Source organism: Nanorana parkeri, unplaced genomic scaffold (genome assembly GCF_000935625.1).
Source record: "Nanorana parkeri isolate BGI_ZX_2015 unplaced genomic scaffold, ASM93562v1 scaffold43, whole genome shotgun sequence".
Classification (NCBI taxonomy): Eukaryota; Metazoa; Chordata; class Amphibia; order Anura; family Dicroglossidae; genus Nanorana; species Nanorana parkeri.
The window spans coordinates 771,511-787,025 of NW_017306311.1; the positions used below are offsets into that span (position 1 = coordinate 771,511).

Here is a 15,515-nt window from a genome sequence, read left to right on the forward strand (position 1 = left end):
CAACATGATCATATGATATAAACAATGTACATGTAATCAACATGATCATATGATATGGACAATGTACATGTAATCAACATGATCATATGATATGGACAATGTACATGTAATCAACATGATCATATGATATGGACAGTGTATGTGATCAACATGATCATATGATATGGACAGTGTATGTGATCAACATGATCATGTGATATGGACTGCGTATGTGATCAACATGATCATGTGATATGGTTGGTGTATGTGAGCAACATGATCATATGATATAAACAATGTACATGTAATCAACATGATCATATGATATGGACAATGTACATGTAATCAACATGATCATATGATATGGACAATGTACATGTAATCAACATGATCATATGATATGGACAGTGTATGTGATCAACATGATCATATGATATGGACAGTGTATGTGATCAACATGATCATGTGATATGGACTGCGTATGTGATCAACATGATCATGTGATATGGACTGCGTATGTGATCAACATGATCATGTGATATGGTTGGTGTATGTGAGCAACATGGTCTTATGATATGAACAGTGTATGTGATCAACATGATCATATGACATGGAACATCGGAAATTGAAACATACAGGTTGAAATCTTTCATCAATCTGCCATTGTTCTCTGCTGCCAAGAAAAATGTGGAGCTGTGGTACACAGCCTATAGGTGTGCCTATAGGATGTTCAGGTGTGCATACGTGGTATCAATATCTCAGACTGACAGTCAGAAACCTCTATATATGTATATATTTGAGGCATAAAAACAATCACAAATGTTAACACTGGAAGAAAATTGGAATATTGGCATAATTGAATTGATCAGTCAAAGAGGCTTGTGCATAAAGTTATAGCAGACCATGCAATCTGCTATGAGACCCGCTCAACAATGTACCAGTTTGCAAATCATTTTATGTGAATTACGTGTATGGTATCCTTCTGATCAGAGCACGTATGTCGGGTTAAAAATAACTCATGCCTGTGTTGGTAATACAATTTTCCAATGGTAAGATTGTTGCAGTAATCATTTTGCTCACATGGTTTGGCCATGACGTCCAAGTTGGTTGTACAGTGATGTGAGCTTGCAGGAGAGATGTCCCTACCATGGTCCAGGAGGCCACCCAAAATGGATACCGCTTGTTGATTGAGTGATATTATATAGTTTACTTTTTTTAACATAACATTGGTTATTGTAATCACACGTTAATATACCTATGAGCTCTCTCTGTAGTAAATATTGTACGCCTTCATTACAAAACACTAACTAGAGCACTCGCCATTTATCCCCGCTCCATAGCAATGGTAATAATGAATGATTTAAGGCGTGTGAATTGATTGCTTTTACTGGTGTGAAGTTAGGGCATCCAACACAGCTCTACCCACCCATATCACTCCCCCCATTAGGTGGGTTTGCCCTATCAGTGGGATACTTTAGGAAAACACTAATAGCCTCCAGCTAGGTGGAAAATTTAAGAGGCTGAAAGAAAACCTTAGACAAATTTGAATTTGAAAGACCTGCAATTGCACATACTTCTATGTTCCCCAAAGAGATTGCTTTCTAATGTGCCAGCCTCAATTGGTAGCCACTGGTCTGAGAGTAAAAATGGAGCAAAATGTGGTCACTAGCAAATCCGCCCATCCAAGCTGGTTTGTCACCAACTCCCAGAGCCCACCCTAAGAAGAGCGTCTATTGACCATTCATCAATGCTACTTGGCCGATCATTGAGTTACGCCTCCCCTTTCAGTTTATCAAGTCTTGCACATAGAAAGGCAAGAATAAAAAGGCTTCATTGAGCTTTGTTAAAGCCAACAAGGAGTAAAAGTCGCCATTTGAACCCTTTCTGGCCCTGCTTTTTCTCTCTGTTAATGCAGCCCTGCTTAGAAGACCGCCTTTATTTGCTGGGTTAGAATACCTAAAACTATTATTTCTCTTGAAGAGAATAGCTGGTGGCAGGCCAGAGCAGATGGGAAAGGGGTGTATTTGGTCGAGTGTATTGCTTTCAATTAGGATCAATCAGGTGTCAGCTTCTTTTGAATGCACTCACTTAATACCCACTGTGTGAAGTCATGAATTCTCTATGCATCACCACAGAAGAGCTTATAAGTAGGGGGGAACTTAGCAAGAATCTCAGCAAACACACCATATCCTGGTTCATTCCTGGTCAGCACTGTCCTCTCTGGCATTCAGATGCATTTTTACAGCAACTTAGACCATGCTGGTAAGTTCTTTGCTCTTTCAGCCTACAGATCTGGCCAGTCTGGAAGGCGTATCAGTATCGGCTTAGCATTTGGCTCTAGTAAATGTGTTCATTATATAGCTCTTAAGATGTGTATCAACTAGTCTCTTGGTACCTGCCGTTTACATGTTTATTAATCCAGCCATGTCCTGTATTGTGTTATATCTTAACTGCTAACCTTCCATCCATCTCAGTTATTCGGTGTCTTAATGCTTTGCCTGTTTGACTTTTTTTGTTTTAAATGATGCAAAATGTTATTATAGCTGTATTAAAAAGGCGCACATCTAAAGAAATAAGTATTCAGGGAGAGCTGCCAACAACGTTGAAATCTGCAACTATTAAATAATGAGGAAAAGTAAGCTTGCAGCTGGCTGCTAGACAGGGGGAAAAAAAAACCTGAAGTATATTCAGATGCTCCGGCATCCTGTCAACCCTTTTCTACAACCAGCTTCAAGGTGACAATCCCCAGGGATCCTGCTTCTGTTGACATGGATCAATTTAAAGTGGCAATTACGCTAGTCAGATAACGACTTTAAAAGGCTTTTTCGCAAGGAAAGGATGTATAATCGTGCAGCACAAGGGAGGTGAATTTTAAGTCAGGGTACAGCGCAAATTTTTTTGTTATCCAGATATTTTTTTTATCTTGTATGTATTTTTTGAGTTTTTTAATAGCTAGAATTACGCCTTATGACCGGTGCTATTAATGCAGTGCATTTTTTTAAATCAATAACTTGAAACTGTAAGTCTTTACCAGCTTATGTAACCTGTGTTAAGAATGAAGCACAAGGCTCAATGCACAATGCTTTAACACAAGGATAAGGATCTTTATTTTAGGCATGGGACTGTAGTTTTCAAATATCTTTATACTCAGCTTAAAAAAATTGACACTTTAATATAAGCATCCTTGTGCTGGTGTGTTAGTTTTGAGAACCTAGCCTATGCCATATCATTGAGCCCATGCTCAATGCTCCATATGTATACACATTTGCTCAAACATATATAATGGCCTATTTATCATTTTATAAAAAAAACTGTTCATATTCAATTTACTGGTCTTGTGTTGGATAAAATAAATCACTACAAAAACTGTGATAAGAAGGTAAAGCAGCACAGTATCCCATCACTAACTGGACCTGAAATGAAACCATTACTTCAAATGACTGGTGTAAATGGGTAGAAACCCAAAAAGCAACAGTATGGACAGCTTAAAAAGAAAATGCCAGTTTTTAGATTTGACTAAAGGGGAGAAAGCAAAGACAGGCAATTAACTGTGTTAACCCTAACCCTAAGTGACACTAAACTCATGTGTTAAATCCTAAAAATACATTCAAGGCTGTAGATCCTCAAATCATCTCTGAAATGGTGCTGACACTGTCCGTCCTTCTAGGGGGTGGCTACTTTTGTTTCGCATGGTTCCTGTGTGTGTTGTAAAATAGCCACTGATCCAAGCTCACTCCCGGAAATCTCAATACAAATTAGTGAACTAAATGTACATTTGTAGTCCATCACATGAGTGAGCTTGGAGTGGTGGCTACTTTACAACACGCACAGGGACCATGGGGAGCAAAAGTAGCCATCCTCCAGAAGGAAGGACAGTGTCATCAAGATGATTTGAGGATCTACAGCCGAGTGATACACAAATAAGATACATTTTTGTTAATAATTAGGGTCCTTGAATGCATTTTTAGGATTTAACTCCTGAGTTTAGTGTCACTTTAAAGGCTTGGTTTGGCCCCCAAAGTGATATCAGTTTTAGTAGATGAAGCCATTTAAAGAGAAAAAATGATATTGTAAAGGGACAGTCAAATCCCGTCAGTCTTTTTTGGCCATCTCTGTCCCATTCATGAGATTTCCCTTCACTTCCTGTCCTGTAGACCCAACAGAAAGTGAGGCAAATCCGCTCTTAGACAGTTGTCATCCAAAAAAGTGTGCCCATTGGAAGATCCCCCCCTCTATTCTTGATCTGGGGACAACTCAAAATTTTTAATTTGCGCTCACTTTCAGTTCCAGTGGTCACCTGTACGAATAGGTGGATTCAAGTAAAAATGAAACCCCCCTCCATACTATCCAGAATAAAAAAAGGTTTTGTCTTTGGATACACCATAAACTGCCTGAGGATTTCTTGCCTCTCTCAGGGCTCTCTTCACACTATTGCAACGCACAGCAATGCATGCTAGGTGCTTTTGTGTATTGTATCTCATCTTGTTGATGGACGAGCATTGTATTTTTGGTCTGTTTTGGTGCATTAGGCAGCCCATTCAAATGATCGCATATTAAAACACACCGCAATGGTGTAAATGGGCCCTTCGGTTGGTGAGATCAAGTTTTTGGTTTGTCACCTGCTGTGGCCGTTATAATAGGATACCCATCCCCTGTTGGAGAATATGAATCCTACCCAAAGGTGGATGGGATTACCCAACACTCCAGGGAAACCAGGAACAGAGTCAATAGCTATGGCGGGAAGATCCTGGAGTCCCCAGGAGATTTAAGGATCCAATGCGAGGCTCAAATCAGCAGTCTCCATGTTTTTAATGTAATGGAACTTTAAGAAAATTATCTATGCCCTATTATAATATACTCAAAAATTCCTTTATTACTCTAGGTGGAGACTTGGAAATGACTCCATGAATTTGAGCTTTAAAAGTGCTTTCTCATGTATCTTAGTCTGCTCTAGAGAACTGTAATCTTGTCTCTTGATGTGACCGATTCACTGTTATATGCTCCAGAGGTCGGTCACATTACTGTGAGTTCAGTGATATTAATTTCTTGTAGAGATATTTAAACAATCAGCCTTGTTTATTAAATGGGTGTATTGTGTATTTTAGAATTGGCATGTGAAGTTTTTTAAAAAATACTTGATTTACTAAAGTGTGAAGTTAGGCGGAGAGCAGAGAGATGAGGTGAAGTGAGCCTGCGATCACTTCCAACATCCATTCATGTGCAGGAGAACTGAAAAAAATACCTGCTACTTCACATGATTGTATGATGAATTGAATTAACTTCACTACATTTAGCTTCACGCCCTGGTAGGAACTGGCCAGCAACAGGATCACTAACGAGCCAAAAAAAAGGACTAATTTCTATGGCGTTGCTGCCTCCCTGGCCGGAACAGCTCAGTGCTGAAACGCTGCAAAATCTCTCTCATTACTGATTGACACTTTGTAGTTCCGACCAGTGGGGGAGCAACACTGTGGCAACAGCCGAGTATTTTTTTTGCTCCCTCTCTAGCAATTGTATCACTGGCAAGTTGTCCCCAACAGCAGGATCTCTAGCGTTTGTCTCCGGGGACAGGATCTCTAGCGTTTGTCTCCAGGGACAGGATCTCTAGTGTTTGTCTCCAGGGACAGGATCTCTAGTGTTTGTCTCCGTTGACAGGATCTCTAGTGTTTGTCTCCGGGGACAGGATCTCTAGCGCTTGTCTCTGGCAACAGGATCTCTAGCGTTTGTCTCCGTCGACAGGATCTCTAGTGTTTGTCTCCAGGGACAGGATCTCTAGCGTTTGTCTCTGGCAACAGGATCTCTAGCGTTTGTCTCCGTCGACAGGATCTCTAGTGTTTGTCTCCAGGGACACGATCTTTAGTGTTTGTCTCCGGGGACAGGATCTCTAGTGTTTGTCTCCGGGGACAGGATCTCTAGTGTTTGTCTCCGGGGACAGGATCTCTAGTGTTTGTCTCCGGTGACAGGATCTCTAGTGTTTGTCTCCGGGGACAGGATCTCTAGTGTTTGTCTCCGGGGACAGGATCTCTAGCGTTTGTCTCCGGGGACAGGATCTCTAGCGTTTGTCTCCGGCGACAGGATCTCTAGTGTTTGTCTCCGGGGACAGGATCTCTAGTGTTTGTCTCCGGGGACAGAATCTCTAGTGTTTGTCTCCGGGGATAGGATCTCTAGCGTTTGTCTCCGGCGTAGGATCTCTACTGTTTGTCTCCAGGGACAGGATCTCTAGTGTTTGTCTCCAGGGACAGGATCTCTAGTGTTTGTCTCCAGCAACAGAATCACTAGTGTGACACAGGCTGGGACAATGGATTAATATTGTTGTGTTGGTAACGTGACTGCAACCACAACACACATTATGTGTGTTGCCATTCATACTGAATGGCACCCCTGCACACCTTTCCTAACGCACTTATGTTGCACTACACCTCAATGCACAGTAATGCTATTGTGTGTTTTTGTGCTGCATTATTAAACATAATTCACTCAATAATGCCTTTTTGGTGCAATAAAGCTGACCTGTAGTACATTTTTACTGTCTCATAATTCACCTGCATCCTATGTGTGGAATGCTGCCGCTTACTATACAAATCCTCCTTTTAGTGATGCAGGATCCTTGACAGAACAATGACCTTCTAGTGCTCTGAGGGTTAACAGCAGCTTCTGTGACTGTCAAGAGCTCCTGACATTCACCCTACGCTTGACCCCCTCCCCCTCTTTTCCCCACCCTTCCTCTACCCTTCACCCATTCACAAAACGCCTCGTATTACTTTGACAGAAATCAAGGCATTTTGTGAATAGGCGAGGGGAGGACGAATGACAGGATCTCCCCTCCTCCATTCACAGAACACCCTGCATTCTGTACAAAATAATACAAGGCATTTTGTGAATGAGCGAGGGGGAGAGGATAAGCGGGCTGACGGGGGGGCGTTTTGAACAATGGGAACTCTTCACAGTCGCATTGCTTGGATATAATGCATGTATGTTGATTGCACTGCATCGATGTAAAGAGCTCTTAGCAATGCACAGAGCAGTAGCTGTTTTTGAGGGAACCAACAGCAACCAGATTTTAGCTCCCATTACTTTAGCAGAAGAGTGACCCATTGCTGATGTTTTGCTATGGGTAGCTGCATCTTCCTCTTCTCCCTTTAAATAATGTGAGCAGTCCAGTGATGCTCAGATTGAATGACACTAGGGGGTCCCTGGTTTGAATCCTGGTCAGGACACTATCTGCATGGAGTTTGCATGTTCTCCTTGTGGCTGTTTGGCTTTTCTCCAACACTGCAAATACATGCTGCTAGGTTAAATGGCTCTTACCTATGTTGAGCCTAATAAGTGTGCATATGAGATAGAGACCTTAAACCTATATATTTATTTATTAAAGGTATTTATATAACACCAACAATTCACACAGTGCTTTACATACAGAACATTCACATCAGTCCCTGACCTCAAGGAGCTTACAATCTTACAATTTCACATTCATACATACCAATTAACCTTCCAGCATGTCTTTGGAGTGTGGGAGGATACCACAGTAACCTCCAACACAGAGGAAACCCACACAAGGACGAAGAGAACATGCAAACACCTTGCAGATAGTGAACTGACCAGGATTTGAACCAAGGACCCCCAGTGCCATAAGGCAGAAGTTCTAACCGATACAATGCCCATACACAAATACACTGCAGGCTATGTATAGAAAAAATAAAAGATTCCTCCATCTAAGCTAAACAGCACATATGATAGAATCTCCCACTACGGCTATTGTATTCCAACATCTGGTGCCTGCCAATCATGAGGATGCATGAACAGTGACTGCAGCTGATTGTCCGCAGTCACTGTTCAGCTGACAAATTTCAACCCGGCAACAGTCAATTACTTAGTGGACTCAATTAGTCGTGCTAACGATCTCCGACAGGGCCGCCCTGTAGATGATTCCTGTATCTTCCAAAATTCTAAAGTCAGGCATACATGGTGTGAATTTCATCAGGGAATGGCCAAAATTTGCACAATGGGTGCCGCTGTTGCCACCCTTTCAACCAACATCCCTTGATTAGCTGATCGAAGGAAGGTTGGAAATCTTGGCTGAACAGAGCTAGCAGCCAATCAGCTGTGAGTGCCATTCTGCTATTTCGCTGGCCGCTGTCAGAATTCAATAGAAACAGCGGGGGATTGCGAGCGTCGATGGAGAAATCTGTTATATTTTCTAGGGATGCACCGATACTGGTTTTTCGGTATTGAGCACGAGTACCGATATTTTTTTTTCAGTACTCGCCAATACCAAATACTGATACCGGCATCCATGGGCCCAGATTATCAGGAAGCCGGGCGCAGGTCACAACCCACCAACTGGGTTCCTGATTGCCTGGGAAGCCGGTGTTCTATCGAAAGAACAAAAATTTGCACAATGGGTGCCGCTGTTGCCACCCTTTCAACCAACATCCCTTGATTAGCTGATCGAAGGAAGGTTGGAAATCTTGGCTGAACAGAGCTAGCAGCCAATCAGCTGTGAGTGCCATTCTGCTATTTCGCTGGCCGCTGTCAGAATTCAATAGAAACAGCGGGGGATTGCGAGCGTCGATGGAGAAATCTGTTATATTTTCTAGGGATGCACCGATACTGGTTTTTCGGTATTGAGCACGAGTACCGATATTTTTTTTTCAGTACTCGCCAATACCAAATACTGATACCGGCATCCATGGGCCCAGATTATCAGGAAGCCGGGCGCAGGACACACCCCACCAACTGGGTTCCTGATTGCCTGGGAAGCCGGTGTTCTATCGAAAGAACACCGGCTTCACGTTCAGAGGCAATCAGGAAGCCAGGCTGCCTATTAATAAGTGAAGCTGGCTTCCTAGCCAATCAGGAAGCTGGAAGGCGGGTCATAACCATGCTCCATGCTCCCTCGCGGCACTGCCGGTCAGAGGGAGATCTCCGTCTGACCCGGAGTTCCGTTATTGGGGGTATGTATCGGAACATTTGGACAAGTACTCGCCCGAAAACTCGGTATACTGGTATCGGTATCGATGCATCCCTCTCCATTTTCTTCCTTCAGCACACAGGTTAAATGAAGAAAATATATGTGTGTATACCCGGTACAGCCAGCTTTAGATTGTCAGCTCCTCTGGCGCAGGGGCTGCTGTGAGTATACTCAGTACCGCCAGCTTTAGATTGTCAGCTCCTCTGGCGCAGGGGCTGCTGTGAGTATACTCAGTACCGCCAGCTTTAGATTGTCAGCTCCTCTGGCGCAGGGGCTGCTGTGAGTATACTCAGTACCGCCAGCTTTAGATTGCCAGCTCCTCTGGCGCAGGGGCTGCTGTGAGTATACTCAGTACCGCCAGCTTTAGATTGCCAGCTCCTCTGGCGCAGGGGCTGCTGTGAGTATACTCAGTACCGCCAGCTTTAGATTGCCAGCTCCTCTGGCGCAGGGGCTGCTGTGAATATACCGGGTACGACCAGCTTTAGATTGTAAGCTCCTACGGTGCAGGGACTGCTGTGAGTATACCCGGTACGACCAGCTTTAGATTGCCAGCTCCTCCAGCGCAGGGGGCTGCTGTGAGTATACCCAGTACGACCAACTTTAGATTGTAAGCTCCTCGGTTGCAGAAGCTGCTGTGAGCATAGCCAGTACAACCAGCTTTAGATTGTCAGCTCCTCTGGCGCAGGGGCTGCTGTGAGTATACCCAGTACGACCAGCTTTAGATTGTAAGCTCCTCTGATGCAGGGGCTGCTGTGAGTATAGCCAGCACAACCAGCTTTAGATTGTCAGCTCCTCCGGCGCAGGGTCTGCTGTGAGTATACCCAGTACGACCAGCTTTAGATTGTAAGCTCCTTCGGGGTGACGTACAGTACGTTAAGCGCTGCGTAAATTTGCGGCCGCTCTATAAAAGTCTGCAATAAATAAACATCAGAGCTAGTTTTTGGAGCTGCTGAACCTTGGAGCTGCCTGCTGTGTGAAGCAGCCCCTGTACAGCTCCATTAGCAGCACATCTATCCCTACTCCCTGGTAGACGGAGGAGGAAGACAGGCAGGAGGAGGGGACACTTGCCACTGTTTAAACACATAGATCTCATTAGCTGACTGTATAGGACTGGCTGGGCTGAAATTGACATCAGCTAATACACCGCAAGCAGCACGCCGAGAGCCGGAGCCACAGTGGAGCGCTGCAAGAGTTAAAGCAGAAGAAGAAGAAGAAGAAGAATTAAAGCACATCGCTGGAATGATGCAAAAGAGACTTCCTGAGGATCTGGAATATAATAATTGCCTGGTCTCCCCTTGACTGAAACAGACACTGGCCAAAGGTACTTTTTAGGCAAATCAAATAAGAAGTGTGCTGTGCTGTGTTTGTTGTGTGTATGAAGTGTGAGTGCCGTACGTGTGCCGCAGAGCCTCTCCTCCTCCTCCCGCAGGCACCGCGCAGGTTCGCCGAAGGGTTCGCTTTCCCAGAGAGAGTTTTGTGAATGGGCACTTATTTTCCTGGGGTTCGTCTTTTCTGTAGCCAGCCACATAAGACGGGCTTGTCAGGCGTATGTTTCTCCTCCGAGGTAAGGATCTGATACAAAGGACTAAAGAGGCACCGCTGGGAGGAAAATCGGCCGCCTTACATCGAGCCGCCTAACAAAAGCGACGCACTTTTATGTATCATGGTGTCCATTAAAGCTTATTAGGGAAGAGTGCATTGAACCCAGTGGAGGTTTTTTTTTTATTTTTTATTTTTGTGTGTGTGTATTATTCACTGGAAGGATAAACATCTGAGGGGTGTAGAGAATTCTCCCGATTGTTAAGCTGTGAAAAGGCTTGGCAGGAGATACTTTGTTTCCTGTCCTATAGATCAGCATGGCACAAGGTAGCGATCAGGGGGGAAGCTGCCAATGTTTGCTGCCTGTCAATGCGCGGAGCCCACTGGGGGGCCCCCTGGCCTCTGAGAGCCCCTTCTCACTCTGTTTTTACACATACTTCAAGAGCTAACAAAGGGCTGCACACTTTTCTTCAGCGCAATCAATAGGTAGATTAAAAAAAAAAATAGAGAGAGAGATAGATCTGTTGTGTGATCTGTCACAGCCGGACAAAGAGCATCTTCAGCTGCCACTGTGGGTGATGGAAGGGACCCAGGTGATCACAAGGGGTTAATTGATTGCCTGTCCTGTCCCTGTGTGTGATCCGAGGCAGTGCTCATTTGCACACAAATACACGCACACACACACACTCCATGCACATCGCTGTCATTGTTCTGCCTGAAGAGACAGGGCTGGGTTCAAGGCCACATGTGCTGCTGTCATCGTTCACATTTCTGCTCCAAGTGCGATCCGGAGTGTCAGCTCTCCATCTGTCTGCGCTTGGCAAACGCACGCGTCTAGCAGCATCCTGCCTCCAGCCACAGCGCATGGCCGGGCTACCATTCCAGGGCTACCGGGCCAGGCCACTCTGCTAGAGCCGGGGGAGCCAGGGGAGAGCAGCAGCAGGAGGAGGCAGAACTGAGATCCCTGCCTGTGCAACATGCCTGGTGAGTCGGCTTCATTGCCATCATCATCCTGACAACTAACTAGGGGGGTGACAGCACAAATGTTCAATAGGTGGAAATGAGAGATTAGCGAAAGAGAGAGAATCTTAGATAGAATATACAGATAATGTAGATCTTCGTATATGTGTGGCAACATGCCTGGTGAGTCTCCTAGATGCCCAACTACTAGGGGAATGACAGCACTGTTCAATAGGTGGAAATGAGAGATTATGGAAAGAGAGACTCTTACATAGAATATACAGATAATGTAGATGCTGTATTAGTATGTGTATGTGAAACATGCCTGGTGAGTCTCCCAGATTGCAATGCCCAAGTACTAGGGGGGTGACAGCACTGTTCAATTGGTGTAAATTATATATGGAGAGAGAGGGAGAGGCTCGGATAGTAATATCCAAAAAACAATGTGTGTGCAACATGCCTGGTGAGTCTCTTACATATGTAGAGACAGAGAGAGAGAGACTCTCATATATTAATATACAGAAATAATGTAGATCTTAGTATTTGTGTGTGCAACATGCCTGGTGAGTCTCCTAGATTGCAATTGCCAACTGATAGGGAGATGACAACACCATAGGTATAAATATATGATATGTGTGTGTGTGTGTGTGTGTGTGTGTGTGTGTGTGTGTGTGTGTATAGCAAGAGAGAGAGAGAGAGATAGAGAGAGATAGAGAGAGAGAGAGAGAGAGAGAGAGACTCACATTCATGCAAAAATGTTTATATTAATGTGTGTGAGAATTTTCAGAGAGAGACTTGCATAATATAAAATATGTATAGCTTTGTATGTGTATGGATATATATGTGTGTGTGTATGTGTGTTTGTAGTAATATATACTTGTGAATATATTGTATTATTAATATATATTTGTATATCGAAGAGGAAATCATATATTTGCATGTGTATAAACATATTGGCTCTATAATCCATAGTATGTTATTATTATAATATTTGCTGGCAATGTTTCATGTTTTGGAGTCCTTTGCTACAAATGCATGAAGTGTGATTTCAGAATAAAGGACCATTTTCTGCTCCTCACTTTTATCATCTCCATCATGTAGGCGTTTGGTGATCACCTCTGTTTGTCTGACGATTTTACAGATAATCAGCGATTGTTTACTTTTTGTCTTTCCTGGATGAAGGGATTACAGATGAGAGATGGGGTGTCTGTATGTGAAGGTGTTTGTTTGATGTATGCTATATCTTGTGTAAAATGTTTCATATTGAAATAGAAGTAAAGAGCTTTTATCTGGTCTTGGTCTTATATCTGTTTAACTCGTTACTGGCCTTTGGTGATTTATGCTGATTAAGGTTCTTGTTCATATCTCAGCTGGGCTGTAATGTGTATTTAAAGAGCCTTTTATTTGAGCAAAATGAGATATTAAAATGTCTGCAGAAGTAGTTATGCAGTATATACTCTGGTTGGAACTGTGAATTTTTTTTCCCCCTCCAAGTCAAATATGCAGAAGAAAATATTAATGTTGGATGAGGGTCCGTTCCCCAAATTTAAGATGCGGAGCCAATAAAAACACATCTGGTTTAGCTGGAGAAGGCAAGTGGAAAGAGCATGGCTTGGGTGGAAGTGTCAGGGGACAGGATAGGCCGTGTAACACTTTCGATGCTAGTGGGCATGCGGTCTTGCTAGAGACAGGGAGTGTTCTGTGCTGTCTCCTTGCATTCCTGGATGTTGTCTGATTTCGGCAGGACATGCTGCTTTTCGGATGGAGAGCCTGTGCACAGCGCAGATGGTGTTTTGAAACACTATCTGGCTGCCAGCTTGCTGTGGCCACATTTGTGTGAAGGTATTGGCAGTTGTTTGAAGAATGTCTTTTCTTAGGGTTGATATGTGGTCACAGTGCTGGGCCGCCGTGTGTGGTTATATAGCAGTGCATGCCAGAGTGACAAGGTAGAAAAACCTCAATTGATTTTCGAGGGATGCGCGGCCAATTCCTTAATTATATATGCATAATAATGAGGCAATACTTTCCAAACACCCTTGGACCTTCTCTAAACCTTCCCCTCCTTTGTTTTTATTATTTTTTCCCCTATTTTGTATTTTGATATTTTGTTTCTTTACTATGTTTTTGTTTTTTTGTTTTAGATGTTTATATTTGCATAACATTCTCAAGTAAATCGAGAAAGGTTTGTTCACATCTAATTGTTTACCTGTGCAGTTTACCACTTGGGAAAGTGCATTTATTCTCCCACTTATGTTTGGTAAATGGGATTTTTGCGCCTTTGTGTTGGTGGTGCCCTATGGGGGGGCATGTGACTCTCTTCTCTTCCTTCCATATGACAGCACTGTTGCTTGCCATATGACCGCGCAGGCAGCCAGTACTGTCACATGGGGAAGGGGTGAGAGACCCCAGCCCTGCATCATTTCCAAGTCACTGCTTGCACAGAGCTTTTAACTTTGCTCCCGGTGGTCAAATGTTGCAGTGGTAGTGCAAAGGGAAAGGAATTATAAGCAGGAGCGTGGGCTGGTATTAAAGAGAACCTCTCACTTTGCCAAGTCAAAGTGCCACTTTAAAGCGGACCTTTTAGCAGAATGAAAATGTTCTCTTGTCTTAAAGTTTATGTTTAGAAAATGTAAATACCCTTTTATTGAGCGATTAGTTCTGCGTCCTTTCCTTTACGGTGATTATGCTTAGCTGCCTTTGACATAGGTATCAGTCACCCTCTGGCATGTCCATGTCTTACCTTCCTGGAGGTTGTATTTCTAGAAGGCCTAGAAAGTTTGTAATATTCTAATGCTCATGTTACCAATTTGCAAACAACATGAAGTGACGTTAGATCTCTGTCTGCGCATGTGTACATGTGGGCCGGCTAAAAGAAAAAGGAAGAGATAGCCGGCTATATGGCTATAGAAGATGGCAGTGCAGAATGGGAAACGTGCCAGCAGAGCTTCATCTGCCAAGAGGACAAGGCTGGATTTCATGGCATTGACATTATGTTCTTGCTTTTATAGAGGATCTCCATTGGTAGGCGCAAGCTCCTCCTTAGTGAAAAGTTTCACACAAAAAGTGAAAAGTCAGCAATTTACTATGAAATCTAGTGTTAAAATTCAGTTTATCTTATTTCGTCTCAGTTACTCACTGCAGCCATGGAACGTACACATTGACACTGGAAATGTATTTCCTAAAGCCTGTACTCTAAAGTTCTTCTCTGTGACTGTACTGGTCACAGTCAGTTTTCCAATGTACGTTTGGATCTAGTTGGTTGTTATGAAAAACTTCTGTAGGAGCCTACAGGGGTTGTGCTTGGGAATAGAGTCCTGGTATCACAAGAACATATTCTTAGATTTACAGATTACAGAAAGAAGGACGTTAGGGAGACTAGGTCAGTATAGCAGCTTCTGGATAAAAACGTGAACCACTGAGCACATAAACTCTGTTGCCTGTATGCATCTCTTTATTTTAAGTAGTTGTAAACTCTACTACCCCCTGCTAAAGCACTGTGTATCATAATTGACTACCTTTTTCTTTATGATAAAACGCTTGTTTTAAAATGTAGTGCTGCTGATCTCCTGCTGCCTGATTGCGGACACTTCCTGCCTATAGGCATGCACTCTAGGGTTTCTGATGGTGAAATGAGTGTACCATGCCTGCCTAATTTGTGTTGAAATGGCACCTCAGTGGTCTCCATTGGAAGCTTGTGTCAGGGCTATTCTCACTATCCAGTGTGTTCAGGGCACGGTTCCTTGCATGCATGATTTTGTTGTGATCACACCGCAGTGGAACACAGGGCATTGCTGTAACATGCATTCCAGTACGGGCGGACGGTAGGCATGACATGAATGGCACCAGCACACCCCCTCCTGCCACAGAATGCAAGGAGGGTTTGTATATGCGATCCAGTGCGTTCATGGCACGGAAGCGTGCCAGGGAGGCACTGGATAGTTTGAAAGGGCCCTGGCAGGATATCAACACATGAGCACAATTAGGAGACAGGTAAAGGCTGTTGTCACCCTAAAACAGGAAGTGCCAGAACCAGGATCTTCATGGCGGGATCACCAGGTATTAT

The 15,515-nt window shown here is 43.6% G+C and overlaps 1 protein-coding gene across 3 annotated transcripts in view; it reads left to right on the top strand.

Moving 5' to 3' along the window:
* The first annotated feature begins 2,218 nt into the window (after window positions 1-2,218).
* RUNX1T1 (RUNX1 translocation partner 1) overlaps window positions 2,219-15,515 on the top strand; it is a 111,945-nt gene continuing 98,648 nt past the window's right edge. Inside the window, exon 1 of one of the 3 annotated variants that reach the window (XM_018572234.1) lies at window positions 2,219-2,241. Coding sequence is in view for 1 of the 3 variants with exons in the window: in XM_018572239.1 (XP_018427741.1) it covers window positions 11,470-11,476 (7 nt within the window). In the remaining 2 variants the exon portion in view is untranslated. Of the gene's footprint in view, window positions 2,242-10,121; window positions 10,275-11,431; window positions 11,477-15,515 lie in introns of those variants that run through there. The other 2 variants (XM_018572246.1, XM_018572239.1) reach the window with 2 other exon arrangements.